Source organism: Aspergillus lentulus (genome assembly GCF_001445615.1).
Source record: "Aspergillus lentulus DNA, contig: Alt08, strain: IFM 54703, whole genome shotgun sequence".
NCBI classification, from domain to species: Eukaryota; Fungi; Ascomycota; class Eurotiomycetes; order Eurotiales; family Aspergillaceae; genus Aspergillus; species Aspergillus lentulus.
In genome coordinates, this window is record NW_028322118.1 from 476,970 (window position 1) to 491,548 (window position 14,579).

The window sequence follows — 14,579 nt, forward strand, 5'->3', positions numbered from 1 at the left end:
ATTACGTGCACGCTGTGGTACGCATGCTGGACTTCTGAATATCATGAAAACTGGATGATATAGGGGTGAATTTTCCCCAAGGGTCCTGGGATCTGTGATTTTCCCAGAACCCACACGAAGAGATAGTCAACAGATACACCAAGCATACAGCCCGTTAAATACATGGTTATGCAACCACAGACTATAGAGATGTTGATTACCCTTAATCATTCGCTCAAAGACATGTACACCAAATAACAAAGGGTGCTGAAGACTCCACAGGGAAAGAACAAAGTATACATTGATGCGAAAGGTAAAACACCACTTGATCATGTACTCGTTATGAGGAGCCACCGTTAGCAGCTGCCTTTGCGAGCCTCTCCTCTACGCGCTCCTTATGTTGTCGATTCCTCAAATGAACCTCAAAGTTGTCGACCGTCATTCCCGGACCGGGAGTGTACAACTTACCCGGACAATCGTGACAGCGAATCCGAGGAAGATATTGATACTTCAATCGGTGGCCCGGCTGGCTATTTGCGTTTGCGACTGGTAACATCGTCTCCGTATCAACTGCCGTGTAGCGCATCACACCTTCAAACGAGTCGTTCGGATGTGACCGGTTCAAACGGGCAAGACCTGCCGATAGCCAGGCTGGAGGAGGAGGCTAGCAAGACTGACGTTAGCAAGCGACCAAACTGAAATCTAGACAGCTGAAAAAGAGCTATAAACGAGACGGAGTACAGTAAAGAAAGGAGGCACCTACCCCGGGAACGCCTGGTTGAGGGGGATGTGTAGCATCAACAGCCCCAAGCTGTTGTACAGGCCGCTGAGGAAGATGGCCAGCAGTATTCGGTACTTGGACTTGGGGTTTAGGCTGCGATGGCGGGGCCATGCTACTCGGCGTTGGTGTCCGTAAATGAGGTGTGCCGGTCTGAGATACTGGTTGGGTGGCTGGCGTAGAGGTAGAAACCGAAAGGTTAGGTAAGGACTGAGGCCTGTTGGCCAGGAATTGGCGAAATTTCTCTCGAGAGATTTTCAATTTCACAATGAGCTTCTCTTGCTCGTCCATGCTTTCTTCCCGGTAATCTCGTCTTCTGGCGGAGACCCGAGGCTCGTGATGAGGTTCAGGGGTGGCAGAATGAGCCAGACTCGCCCGCAGTGCGGCGTGAGCTGCGCTTGCGGCTCCTCTCATGCCTCTTGTGCGGGCTGTTCCTTGGGCCAGATGAGGACCGATAGCCGGAGAGCCCGTCATCGATGACTCGTCGCTATCCGACTCATCGGACTCCTCACCACCGTCTCGCTGGCCAACTGCGGCGCGTCTGTGACGACTCGATCCGGACCGTTTGAACACATTGCTCTCTTCAATTGACGCTGCAGTGTTGGGTATAACAGACGATACAAGCATTGTACGAATGGTGCGCTGACGATCTTTCAGATCTGGCAGGGCTGGGCCACCGCGGCGGTTGACGGAACGTTTCTGCCGACGTTGGTCTCTGGATATGGACACTTCAGTACGCTCGAGCTCCGCTTCATTCAGCTCGTATAGATATGGCGTGAATTCCTTGGCAGCTTGGAAGGGTCGGAAAGAAGATGCTAATGGGGAGGGTAAGAATGCGGCCTTCAGGTCAGGATCGTCAATCGGACGACCATCAAACGGATGGGAGAGGATGTAAAGTGATTTGGTAAAGAGTTGCGACTGCTCTCGGATCGAATGCGCGATTGCAGTCGTGAATTCGCCGGAGAGAGAGAGGTCGTTCGTCATACGGGCAGCAAATTCCTCGGGTGAGTTAAAGGGATCATTGATGTCCCATTCAAATTGATCAATGAGGGTATGTTGTCCGATGGTAATGTTGAGCTTGATAAGTATGCGCATTTCATCGTTCTTGTAAGCGTTGTAGGGTAGATTGGGCTCAAGCGCATCCTCTTCCATATATATTTGGGGATAATAGTCCGCGAGTTGCTCTTGGATGCTCCGAGAGATCATCCGTACGAGAGGAGTGCATGTCTCGAGCGGAAGCCCCAGATCTTCCACCAACTTCTCGGCGAACAGATCGGGAGATACGACGCGGTCGTGGAGGTTCCACGTAAAGGTATCTCGAATCTTGATCTTCTCCCAGTCGATGTCTAAGCGAATAGGGACCAGATCCTCCACCTGCTCACTCTGTATTTTCATGTCCTTCCGCGCAACTCGCAACTCCCTGGTCTTTCTATTTCCCGGTCGCCGCCGATGAGAGGGGTATAACAATTGCGGATGCTGGTTGCGCAGATCAGTCCTGGCATTCCCAAATCCTTCATACCCAACGCCGTATAGGGCGGCCGGATTCCCATGGGTATCGCGGCGTAAGGCCAGATAGTAGTCTCGCTCTGCGCGCTTCTGTTGAAGCAACTCCTGACTGGGATTGTGCCATGCTGTCAATGCTGAATGGCGGAATTCTCGTTCGACATACTGTTCGAGAAGTATTTTATCCGCCGGGGTTTCACGTAGGCGGACGGGTAGGTCTTCTGTAGAAGAAGTGCGAATAACGGAACCGTCGCGAGATCGCTTTCTACTTGTTGCTGAACCGTTGGCGTTGCTCAACAGAGAACTGGGCGACGTCTTGCCGTTCAAGGCGCTATGACTAGCTTCGGCTGAGGGTAGAGAGACTCCCGAAGCTGCAAGAACTGCTTTCGCATTCTGTTTCCCTTCGGCTATGGCATCCACCCCATTCGCTCCATGTTCTGTTGAGGAGCCGGTCACACTGTTTCCTTCGCTCCCCGCAATGGGGCCTGGCGCGCTCAGGTCATTTTGAACGCCATCAGCCTGGAAGTCGCCAAGATATTGTCCAGACTGCGATTGATCGGGGAGAGGCATGGCCAGAGAGTTCGTCTAATAGTTGCAGTTCTTCGTACAAAAGCAGGAAACACGGGTATCAATCGCAAGACGAGGTAACATTCCAATCAGATACTGAAAGACGATAGTGGCAACCCAAGAACCAACGTTAGCCTACAACAGCATCCTTAGAGGGAACCTGCAATAGAAAAGGCGAGTCAATATGGGAAATCCAGGCCGAATACACGAGCGTGAGATTATTCAAGACGCGACAGTGCATTGAACAGAGACGCGATGCGCCCCATTGAACAGAAACAGCCACATGTCCCGAGAAAGCCAAGAATCGCCACAATCAGAGCCGTCACCAAAGTAATCAATGGGTGATGACTAGACGGACAAAAAAGGGTCGCGAAAGCGGAGGAGGGAAGCAAGCGCGCAAATACTGGGGTTAGGGAAAAACATACCAAGGAACTCCAAAGGAGGTAAATTAGAGGATTATCAAAACAAAAGTAAAATAACGGCACGAAGCTACCACCAGGCGCAGAAACGCCGGACAGAGGGTTCCAGGGCAGGACGAGGCAATGGATGGGTCTGCGTGCCGGATCTGGGTCTTGCGCTTTGCCGCGAGAAAGTGAGAATAATCAGCGCTCGGAAGAAGGCGGCTAATCAGCTGATGGCGCACCGAGGAACGGGCAAGTATCGATGAATCTCAGCAATCTGGTTTGCTTGTTCTGCTTACACTGACCCGGGAAAGTCGGTCGACTGATTCGTTTCTCCTTGCGTGGGGTTCTTTCTTCTCGCCGGCTGTTCTCTGAGTCTTCTGTTTCGCGCTATGACGGGGAAATAGGGGGAGGAAAAGAGGAGAAGAAAGAACAGACACGAGAGGCCAGAGGAAAAAGCCAGCAGAAAACTGGGCGGGCAGAAAGGGCGTTACAAGTTGTCCGTTCCCGTCATGGAGGGCCAGAGAGCGTAGGGGGAGGAGCTTCCGGGCACCAGCAAGCAGCAATGGTAGAGACCGCTCTACGAGAGAAACTTTTGTACAACCTATTTGGGAACATCCTGAAGGTATCACGCATCATTCTAGTCCTTTTCTCTTGGGATATCACGAAGTTAGTTACAAATGTTACAGTATGGATATTGAAAAACTGCCTTACATACTTGCGGTCATGTACGGTAAAAATACTGCTCCACATACTAGGCTATTTTCATCGATCATGTGATAGTACCATCCCGTTAAAGGTTAGCCACCATAAGACTATGCTCAACATGATACGCTAGTGTCTTCTATGGGTATCTCATTCTCAGTATCAATTCGCTTCCGCCAAAGTTACCTGTGAGAATCACAAGATCAATCCAGGATCTTGAACGCGATCTATCCCTCCATGGATGCCCTTGCAGCCCATGGGCATTGCATGTTCTGACTAAATACACAAAAGCTTATGTCCATGGCATGAGCAAAGCTTTATCGCGGAACGATATCACCATGGGACCATGTACAGTGCCTGCAGATCTCAGAACTTCGGTGACTTCCATTTCCAGTCCTGAAAAGCGCAAGGCAAGCGGATCTAGCTCAGTCGTGCAAGGTGACGTCAGCGACAACGGCCCTGTGATCTGACAGATACACGCCAGAATCGAACCGGTTGGCCAACACGCCGTATCCGTTGACCTTCCATGACCCAAGTTTGTTCTTCCCAGGTCCCATCAGGATATAATCAATGCGCGTGGGATCCTGTCCCTCATGCCCGAACCCTGTCCATGTATAATATTCCCCGTAGTGCTGACTTGGTTCCACAACCTTTGCCGTGTCGACCAAGGAGGATTCCGAGCCTGTCAAGACATTATAGGCCTCTTGCGCCTCTTGACTGTTAAAATCACCTGCAAGGAATACCCCTGCGATGGAGGTCCCAAATTTGCCGCTTCGGTACTCATCGATCCTCTGAAGAATGATTTTGGCAGCCTCGAAGCGGGACCGAGATCCCTGGTCGTCTAGATGAGTATTCATCGCAAGGACGGTATGGCGAGTTATGTTGTGCGTGAAGACACCGATGGTCTAGTATGGGGTCAGCTTAATGAAGAGTCTTTCGTCGCACGCCTAGTGTCTTACCAGAATCCGTATAGACGCCGCATCCCATCCCTTGGATGGTTTGTTCGGCGTTTCCGACAACCAGACATTTTCCCAATGACGGAGCTGCCAGACAGACGGTTGATAGAAGATGGGCGAGTATTCTCCTGCTTTGTGACCGTCGTCTCGACCGACTCCGATGTAATCCCATTGTTGTGTCTCAGAGGCGCTTTTGGGAACAGTAGAAGAATGTTGGTTCAGTCCGGATAGAACATCGACCAGTTGATTATGGAGCACTTCTTGTAGGCAGATGAATGCATTCTGATTGCGCGTATTGAAGAGCAGTTCATTTAAGAGAGACTGCTTGCGATCATTCCAGGGCAGCTCACCCTTGAATGGGGAACTGGTTGCATAGCGGATGTTGTGTGTTAGTATACGCAGTGGAAGTTCGGTATTTTTTTTCATGATGGAAGGCTCAAATCAATGTCAGCAGACTTGTACAATTGCACCCTGATGATCCCTAGATGCAGTTAGAGGAATTATCCGAACTGGATGAGGGTGGGATGGAAGCTGATGAGAAGAATGTTGACACAGGAGGCTATGATTGGCCAAGGAAATGTTTTTCTCCTCATTTGGATGCCTCCACGCAAGGCATTGTTTGGGCATTTAGACACTGATCACGATGCCTTCAAGATCATGTGTCTTACGTCTTGCTTACTATCGTCTTGTACACGATCATCTCGACTTCAACCCGGTTAATTAGTCCATCGAAAGCCTTGTTCTAGTTGCTTTCTCGCTGACGAGATCAGCAGATAAACTCTACTGGTGTATGGTATCCAATGCTCCCTACCAAAAGTAGTGCAATTGTGAGTACGGGATTCTCTGTGACTAAAGCTCCACGGAAGTCCATCAAGAGGAGCTGGCCGTATGGTGAAACCCATGGGAAAGCCTCTAAATAAGAACAGGATCTCTGTAAAAAAGAAAAACACAGCTCCATTTCTGTTTATGAACAAGCATAGTGCACAGGTTCAACCTCGTATCTTACTTTGTGAGCTCTAGCCCATACATGATCAGTGTTAAGCCTCCAAATCCATCAGATATTTCCATGCTATCGTGTGTTGGCGCTGACCCTGATAGCTATGACGTATATATATCAGAAGGACAGCCAAGCAGCTCAAGCTATGCAGATCAATTGCCAGTTACTCCAAGTTTAATGATCAAAAACATGGTAATAATCAATCCCACTGTATATGATTGCATTTCCTTTGTAATGGATTTCATCGAGCCACCTACCTACCATAGCTAGATATCAGTGTCTCTGGAATTGCAAGGACCGAAGCTAGGTACTCAAGCTCTTGTCAGCTTCCTCAGGTGACAAGAATAGTTTACTGTACTGTGCATACAGAATTACCCCATTTTGACGACACTAAACCCAAGTCGGCCAAATCTGCACCGTCCACCGCCCACAAGCCCTACTTCAACGACGTAACCAACGAAAGGGAAAATCCAGAAAAAGCCCCGCCAGGCTGTAATGACCGATGCGTAGTGCACACGACTCGATTGAAAGTTACCAGGTCAAAAGTAGCCCAATTCCTCTCCTCCTCCTCTTCTTGCAACTCTCCTAGTGTACTGAGACGAGTGTTTTATTTAGAACTTCTTTGATTGTCGCTAGCCCTTGTACCAGTGCGAGGACATAACATATACTTCACAATGGCTGAGAACCAGGCCCCAGAGGTTGGTAAGTGTTAACCGCTGATATTTTGACCCCTCCTCTTGCGCCCATTTTGCAAAGCTCCGACAATTGTGTGGATTCACCACCGCCCTCATCATCGCGCAAAGTGGACGGAGTCGAGTAGGTCAAACTAGCAGCTATATGGCTCTAGCAATTGATAGTGACCACCATACCGCGTCCCTTGTGACCTACTGGATTTGCTTGTATTTTTTCACCCGCAATAGCTGACTGTTGCATTGCTTCTGGTCAATTCTAGACTACACCCTCAACAACCCCGACACACTGACCAAGTACAAGACTGCCGCGCAGATTTCCCACAAGGTTCTTGAGGCCGTTACAGGTGTGTCTGACGAAGCTATTGTGTCAGAAGATTGCTCGATGCCTAATACCGGTTTACAGCATTGTGCCTGGAGGGCAGCAAGATCGTTGAAATCTGCCAGAAGGGCGATGAGCTCCTCGAGGAAGAGCTCACCAAGGTCTACAAGGGCAAGAAGATCACCAAGGGTATGTCATCACCATGATCGCCAGATTCCCGCATCGAGACCTGCGTACGGTGTTGACATAATGCGCTTGACAACAAAAGGTATCGGCCACCCGACAACTGTGTCCCCAAGCTCCTATGTGACGCCGTACACCCCCCTGGTGTCGGACGCTCAGGAGGCTGAGACCACCCTCAAGGCTGGCGAGATCGTCAAGATCCAACTCGGCGCTCAGATCGATGGATTTGGTACCATTGTTTGCGACATGGTCGTCGTTGCCGACAAGGAGTCGACCAAGGATGTTGTGACTGGTCGCGAGGCTGACCTAATCCATGCTACCCACTACGCAAACGAGCTTTTGCTGAGACTCATGGTACCCCCAGGTCTTCTGGCTAGCGGTACCGAGGAGGAGAAGAAAAAGGCCGCTGCCGAGAAGCCCCCTACTCAGAGCCAGATCTCCGCCCTCATCGAAAAGGTAGCCAAGGCTTACGACTGTAATGTTGTTGAGAACACCACCAGCTGGTTGTTTGAGCGCAATGAGATCGAAGGTGGGAAGAAGATCATCCTTGCCCCCGGCTCTGGCGTGAAGGGTGAGGGTGTTCCCGACGTTGGCGAAGTCTGGGGTGTTGAAGTTGGTCTCTCCCTTGGTTCTGGAAAGGTCAAGACCCTTCCTCACCGCGCTACCTTGCATCGCCGTACCACTACCACCTACATCCTTAAGAGACCAAGCTCCAGACAGACTCTGTCCGAGATCGTCAAGAAGTTTGGCACATTCCCCTTCAGTTTGCGACAGCTGGAGGACGAGAAGTCTGCCAAGGTCGGTGTTGTGGAGTGTGTCCGTGGCGGTGTCTTGAGACAGTACGAGCCCGCTGGCGATGCCGATAACGCACCTGTTTCCCGTCTGTTGACGACCATTGGTATGTTCATCACTTGCCCAACGGCATATTCCCGCTTTCGCTAACGAGGATTGTAGCCATCACGAAGAATGGCATTACCAGATTGGCTGCGCCTAACCCTCCTGACCTGTCCAAGTTCCAGACGGACAAGAAGATCGAGGATGAGGAGATCCTGAAGATTCTGGAGCGTCCTTTGGCCAGAAACACTGGCAATAAGAACAAGAAGAAGAAGAAGCCCACTAAGGACTCCAAGGATGAGGAGTAGACGAATCAAGCTTCGATTTCTTGACTCCTAATCGCATCCTCTTACAACCAAAGTTCTCCCTTTCTGCCGGCTTCAAAAGGGAGGACTACGCAGGAGGCATGAAGAGTGCCTCAACGTGACAGTCGAAAAGGAGCCCGGGGAATGCACTGGCCAGTGGGGTGTTTTGGGCCAGTGGCCCGGCCAGATAATGGATACAGAGCAGCAATGTGAGATCAATGTTGCTCATCAGGCTCTTTTACAATTTCTGTCCGTAATCAATTGAAAATGAAAATGAAAAAACAGTATATGAGCTGGGTATATATCAAATGAAGGAACTGTCATTGCACCTCATTTTCCGAAGTCGTTTGTCTTGTGTAGCCGGCGTATTCCGGAGATTCCGGCACGACGTTCGACATGGCAGTTCCTGTCTCTCCTTGCAATCCTGCATATGGGGTTTATCTTATGTCGCTCCGCCTTTCGTAAAAGCGAGTACATGCTTGGTGATTGTGCGAAGTGAACCTTTGTCCTGGCTTTACCCATGTACAAGATCATGAAGCTGATGAACCTTTGGAATGGGCCACTTCAGGAGCTGGGAATTCAGGCTTCTCATTTCAGGCCACAGTACGAGGTCTCTAAACGTATAGATGGACCATGAACTAACATCTACTGCCTCCTGGTCTATACTCTATACTGCTCCAGGGGCAGTTGCCACCTCTGCTGATAGTTGCCATTTTCCTCCGACCAGTTCGTCTCAGGGAAGACTACTCTCTTCTTCACACTCTAAGAAGATATGTATTCAGTAGTGGCACTCAGATATTGATACTGGCAAGTGAAGTACCTACTTTAAGTGTTTCGTAGCGTCAAAGAGTCAAGATAAAGGCGTTCAGACCAACTGTCTCCTCACTGAGGCGAAATGTCCAATGTAGCCCATATATTGTATTTCAATTTTTGTACATGAGCCAGGATGTCTTTCTAGCAGCTAGGTGAGTGAATCGTTGCATGCCCTGTTTGTCGAGCTCTTTTGCTGCTGAAAGGGTGGTTGGCAGTGGGTGGGCCAGTGTCGTTGGATGGGCCGCTCTTCTCTCTCTTCGAATCCTTCCTCCATCCCCTTCCCATTCTCCTATCCCATAATCCATATTCCCCACGTATCCCAAGAGAGACTATTCACATTATCTCTGCTGTGACAAGAGCTTGGGTATCAGAGTGTCTTTACTGCCTTTCTTGATTTGGCAGCGAGTGACACCGGTTTCGCGCTTCTCCCCACCTCTCGCGTCCTTGACATTCACTGTCTTGAGATCGCTTGGGGCCTCTGCACTTTCTTCCCACAATCTCTCCTCCAAATTTTCTACTTCTTTCCTCATCTTCCGTTCTCTGTCTGAGCGCCCTCTGGATAGTCTGACCGCTCGAAGATCGAATCTTTTCATCCACAGCTTCCTTCGACATACGGACCATACTATCTCTATCATCTGACCACTTCTCTCACCTACTTCACCTGGAAGCATCAAAGTACTCACGAGTCGTGTCTCTCGCCCAAGCGTCTGCCTTGGGGGAATTTCCTCTGATAACACATTTCTCAGGATCTTGTTGCTTCTAGCAGTGAGGCGAGAGCCGTCTCCTTTTTCTTCCAACTTTTGCTCGTACATCTCTCTGTCTCCTCCATCTCCCGTCCACTTTCTTACTTTTATCGTTTCCGTCTTCTACGTATCCTTTGATTTTTGACCAACTTGGTCTTGCTGTCTGAATTCGGGAAGTCGAGAGAAAAGAAAGCTGCAGACGTCCCAAGGTGGATAAAATTGCTCTTAATCATCTCTGCCCTCTCTCTCAGTCGACTGTCCTCCTCATTGACTTAACCACGAAGCTCTGCTTCAGGATTTCACCGGTTATTCAAGCTCGCTGTCTGTCTATTGATCAACAAGTAAGATCGAGCTTGTTTCCGTAAGTTCTCCAAGATTCTCATCGGTGGTTGCCACTTTCACATCCTCTGTGTTGCTCCTCTTTCCTCCCACACTGCTAGCCACTTCGCATCTTTTAATCTATCACTGTAATACTGTGGTAAAACCCATAGTGTTCTCTGTCCTTCTCTGTCCTTCTGAAACGAGAAAGCAGCAAGTTCTCGTTGCGCCCAAAGGACGCTCCTTTCTTGATCCCTCTCATCTCTTTCTTTTCCATCATCAACCCGCAAAATCGCTACTTTCTTGCCATCACCGTTCTTCTCACAGGATGTGTACTTTGAAAGCACTGAGAGACTGTCTATCTTTAAGTCTATCAAGAGTGTCTTGTGTCATATTTCATCACACACCCTTCTCCGCTACAAAGCTCCTGGGATGCCCTGCTGACCACTCAAAAGGCATCTGCTTGACAGGCTCATACTGGATTAGCCGAACGGTCCAAGCGACCCTAGTAGTGGGCTTCTTTGGACGAGAAAGCATCTTATCTTTTACCTTGACATATCTGCCTGAGCGATCTATTAGCGTCCCTGGAGAGGGATATCAGTGAAACGCGAAGCATTACCAGGTAAGCAATCTCCCTCGGAATCAAGAAGCTGAGCTTTCATGATTGGAAACCTATTAGAATATATCTGAATCCACTGAATCTAACCTTGAAATGCTTAGATTTTGGTGTGGCATATTTGGTGGTTGTAGCGGCGAACGCCCCTTAGGAGGTCTGATTGGGGAACTTTGGCCCTCGAAAACTCCCGTCGCTTTCAACTCCGCAATCTTCCCTTCCATCAACCCGCAGACAGCGCGCGCGGGCTGGCCACGATCCCAAACAGCAACGCTGGGCACGCTTGCTGTTTGTCTCGGGCCCTAGTCGATCAGTAAGTTTGCATACATTATCCATTGGTATGCGGTTCTTGTATGTTCTTGCGAGCTAACCTTCCGATTGTCAGGTGCCGCAGCTTTCAAGCCCTGCGGTACAATAATGCCTCGGAATCTTCGCTCAGCATCCCGTCCCCCGTCGAACAATTCGCGCCAGTCAACTCCGCTAGATGCGCCTGTACCTAATAAACGATCTTCATCATTTACTGAACCTGCAAGACCGCCAAAACGTCGACGCACGGGCCGGAACGCTCGAGTCGCTACCGAACCTCCTCAAGACAGCCTGACCAACAACGCGGAGGATATTTCGAAAAGTGCTGCGACTTTGGGCCCTAATATGAAACTCCCTGGAGATCAACCGGCCTGGGTTGAACCTCCTTTGAGGAGCCCTGCCCCGAGTTACGCGGATACTCCATGGTCGGCAGTCTCGAACGCGGCGAATCCCATTTTGGCGACCATGCGTCCTCTCGGTTCCATGCCAACCGCTGCGGACCTGCGCAAAGCAGGCCTGAAACCCACGAAACCCTCCAAACCAATCACATCTTTGGCTAAAGAACTTCTCGCGTTGCAAAGTGATATGTCGCAGAACGATGACCCTATGTCTCAGAATGAAGAAACTCCAGCATCGCAGAACCCGCCAACACCAGCGTCGCAGAGCGAAACTCCCAAGGTGTCGCAGAGTGAAGCTCTCCAATCGTCACAGAACGTAAATCTCCAGGCGTTGTCGAACGGAGGAATAGATGCGCAGACGCCGCAAGAACCCGCGACGCCAGCAGACAAATCTCAGTCCGAGCATTCTAAACCCTGCTCCTACGAAGAGATTGACGCGTTGCTGGCACTTCCCGTCTGCAATTCGGTGAAATTGGATTTAGAGCAAACCCGGAATGCCTTGAAAGAGACGTTGCGAATGGCCGCAGATACGAATAATAGTAAGGTCGTCAAAAGTCTATTCAATCTCTGGACAAAGGCCACTCAGGATCCGATGGTCATGTCTGTGGTTCATGGAATGTGCAAGAAGGAGGTCGGGGATCGTAATGCCAACGCCTTTCATGATCTGATCCGTGCTGCTTGGCGAGAAATTCGGAAGGAGGACGCAACGGATGTCTCCCCTGCGGCTGCACTGCCTGACATGACTGGAATTCAATCCGACACCACGGCTACTTCGTTGTCGTCTGCTCTGTCACCTGAAGCTCAAACATCTGCTCCGACCACAGTGCCAACCCCCGTCATTGTGGCGGCGGCTGCAACTCGCTCGAAATTGCGTTCTAAGGGCAAGCAAGCGAAGGTCAATGCCACGAAAGCAGCCAATAGAGATAAATTGAGACAGACTCGCCAGTCCGTGTTGCCCTCGAGTGATGCACGCAAGCGAGCATTGGAAGATGACACGGAGTTCTCCGAAGAGGCCGTCCGTGCCAAACGGCAGCGCCTGCAGCAGCCTCTCCCCGATATTGATCCTGAAGAAAGTGGTGTTCGCTCTACTCTGTCTCATGAGCAGCCTGGTAGTGCTTTCTCTCCTTTACCCCCATCCATTAACGAAGTTCAGACCGCGCCTGAAGTGCCCTTGGTGAACGGCAGAGAACAATCAGAGTCTGCCGAAAGCAGTGGTGCTGAGGATAACCGGCGCCTGACCCCCACATTTAGGTACGACTCCCTTTTGACATTTTTCATCGTCGGGACTGAATGAAGCTGACCAAGTTGTAGCAGGGAAGGATCATTGGACAACAGCGATCTCTGTCGGGAATGTGGTGGCCGAGGACAGTTGCTCTGTTGCGATGGCTGCGTGAACTCCTTCCACTTTTCATGCCTCGACCCCCCCTTGGATCCCGCCAATCCTCCGGAGGGAGATTGGTTCTGTCCCAAATGTTCTGTCTCGCGGCCCATCCGTAAGATGGTGGATAAACTTGACAGACTAGTGAACAAAGAGTTTATGCTACCCGCCAGTATCCGAAATCACTTCGCTGGCGTCAAAACTGGATCCCGACCAGAAGATAAAAACGATCGTACAAGGTACACCGAATGTTCTTACAACCTTGTTAACGGCGTCGGACGAGGAGTATGTAATGGTTTTTACGACGATCCAAACCTACGCAAGATCACGGACTCGGATGGGAATCTCATCATCTGTTACGCCTGCGGCCGCCCAAGCGATGGAGACAAACCTATCCTACAATGTGACTTTTGTCATTTGAATTGGCATATGGATTGTTTGGACCCTCCCATGGCCAAACCGCCCCAACAAGATCACAAACTCGATAAGCGTTGGCGCTGTCCGATGCATGTTGAACACGAGATGTATTATTACCACTGGAATGACGAGGGAGCCTATGACGCGCGAAAGATCCGTCGACCTGCGCGACCACGGATGATTGACATTGAAATTCTCCCCAGCGAAGAGGAATCAGAACGAATTGAAAATGAAGAAGATGTAGGAGGAGGCGTCCTTTACCGCGTCTCCGAAAAAGGGGTAGAAGCGGCTTTCCTTGCGAAAGTCAAACGGTCAGTCATCCTACTACTTCTTTGACCAGAATCCCCTTCTGAGCTTGACTGACTATCTGGACAGGGAAAATGCCGAGTTTGAGTACAACAAGCAGCAGGCAGATAAGTACTTTGAAGAAGCTAGAGCGCAGCGCGATGAACTTCATGCACGAGCCGTCGAATTCTATGCCGCCCAGCAACCTCGTCCCTTGCCGGATGCCGCAGAAGCGATTGACAACTCGCGATCAGCAGCCGATCGCGAAGCTGCCGCGAATCTTCTTGCTTTCGCCACTCAGAATCAGACAGAGCCTGCGGACGACAACGCTCGGATTACATTCCTAATCGACACGCTGCGAGCACAGGCGCCTAATGATCTCCCTGAAGCACATACTGAAATCGAATCCCTGCGTAACCTGCAGCAGCTGATTGAACGACGTATTCAAGCGTTGACTGCTCAGACTGATCTTGAAGCTACTACTGCACAGGTCTCTGAGGCTGCTAGTTCACCAATTTCGAATTTTGCGATCGAGCACGGCTCCGAATCGGATGCGCCGGCCGAGGCAACTTCTGCCTAAAGTTAGGCTTTATCCCTCTTCTAATTTCATTTACCGAAGCACTAAAAGATCTTCGTTCTTGGCTTGACTTGAAAAGGGCTTTTCACATATTCTGGGCGTTGTGATATGCATATCCATTTTGCATCAAGGTCCTTGGGTTCCTCAACTGGCGTTGGAGCATACCATGCATCTCATTGTTGAGCGTGTTTACTCTTGTCCTTGTGTTTCCCTATCTGGAGGGCACGCACTTTCTTCCCCCTTTTCTGCTTCTTTTTTTTTTTCTGCAATTTTCTTGTTGTATCCGGGGGCTGGGCCAATTGGCAGACAGTCTTTCCGGAGGATCCAGCCGGAGCTCTGAGGTGCTCGTTTCCCCCGGTCCGAATCCGCCACCTGGCAGGATTTGCGAACGTTGATGGGAAAGACACCGAAGTCTTCCTGCAATCTGTGGATCGCCCTGCTGCCAATACTGGGCCAGCCTCCGGTTTGCCATGGGCAAACTGTACTTAACGTCGTGATGATTGTTTTATCAA

The 14,579-nt window shown here is 50.2% G+C and overlaps 4 protein-coding genes across 4 annotated transcripts; 2 read left to right on the forward strand and 2 right to left on the reverse strand.

Moving 5' to 3' along the window:
• Positions 1-319: 319 nt before the first annotated feature.
• ALT_3421 (SWI/SNF chromatin-remodeling complex subunit SNF5) lies at positions 320-2,830 on the reverse strand (the record flags this gene model as incomplete). The annotated part of the gene is made up of 2 exons (XM_033556561.2): positions 320-643; positions 743-2,830. 2 exons carry the CDS (start codon positions 2,828-2,830, stop codon positions 320-322), a joined length of 2,412 nt encoding a protein of 803 aa, XP_033412452.2.
• Positions 2,831-4,358: 1,528 nt separating this feature from the next.
• ALT_3422 (endonuclease/exonuclease/phosphatase family protein) lies at positions 4,359-5,315 on the reverse strand (the record flags this gene model as incomplete). The annotated part of the gene is made up of 2 exons (XM_033556560.2): positions 4,359-4,838; positions 4,893-5,315. The coding sequence occupies 2 exons, from the start codon at positions 5,313-5,315 to the stop codon at positions 4,359-4,361; spliced, it is 903 nt and encodes a 300-aa protein (XP_033412451.2).
• Positions 5,316-6,560: 1,245 nt separating this feature from the next.
• Positions 6,561-8,222, forward strand: ALT_3423 (curved DNA-binding protein (42 kDa protein); the record flags this gene model as incomplete). Its single annotated transcript, XM_033556559.2, has 5 exons — positions 6,561-6,588; positions 6,839-6,922; positions 6,982-7,086; positions 7,166-7,978; positions 8,035-8,222. 5 exons carry the CDS (start codon positions 6,561-6,563, stop codon positions 8,220-8,222), a joined length of 1,218 nt encoding a protein of 405 aa, XP_033412450.1.
• A 2,901-nt stretch (positions 8,223-11,123) lies between these two features.
• Positions 11,124-14,070, forward strand: ALT_3424 (putative PHD finger domain protein; the record flags this gene model as incomplete). The annotated part of the gene is made up of 3 exons (XM_033556558.2): positions 11,124-12,661; positions 12,722-13,516; positions 13,581-14,070. The coding sequence occupies 3 exons, from the start codon at positions 11,124-11,126 to the stop codon at positions 14,068-14,070; spliced, it is 2,823 nt and encodes a 940-aa protein (XP_033412449.2).
• Positions 14,071-14,579: the final 509 nt, after the last annotated feature.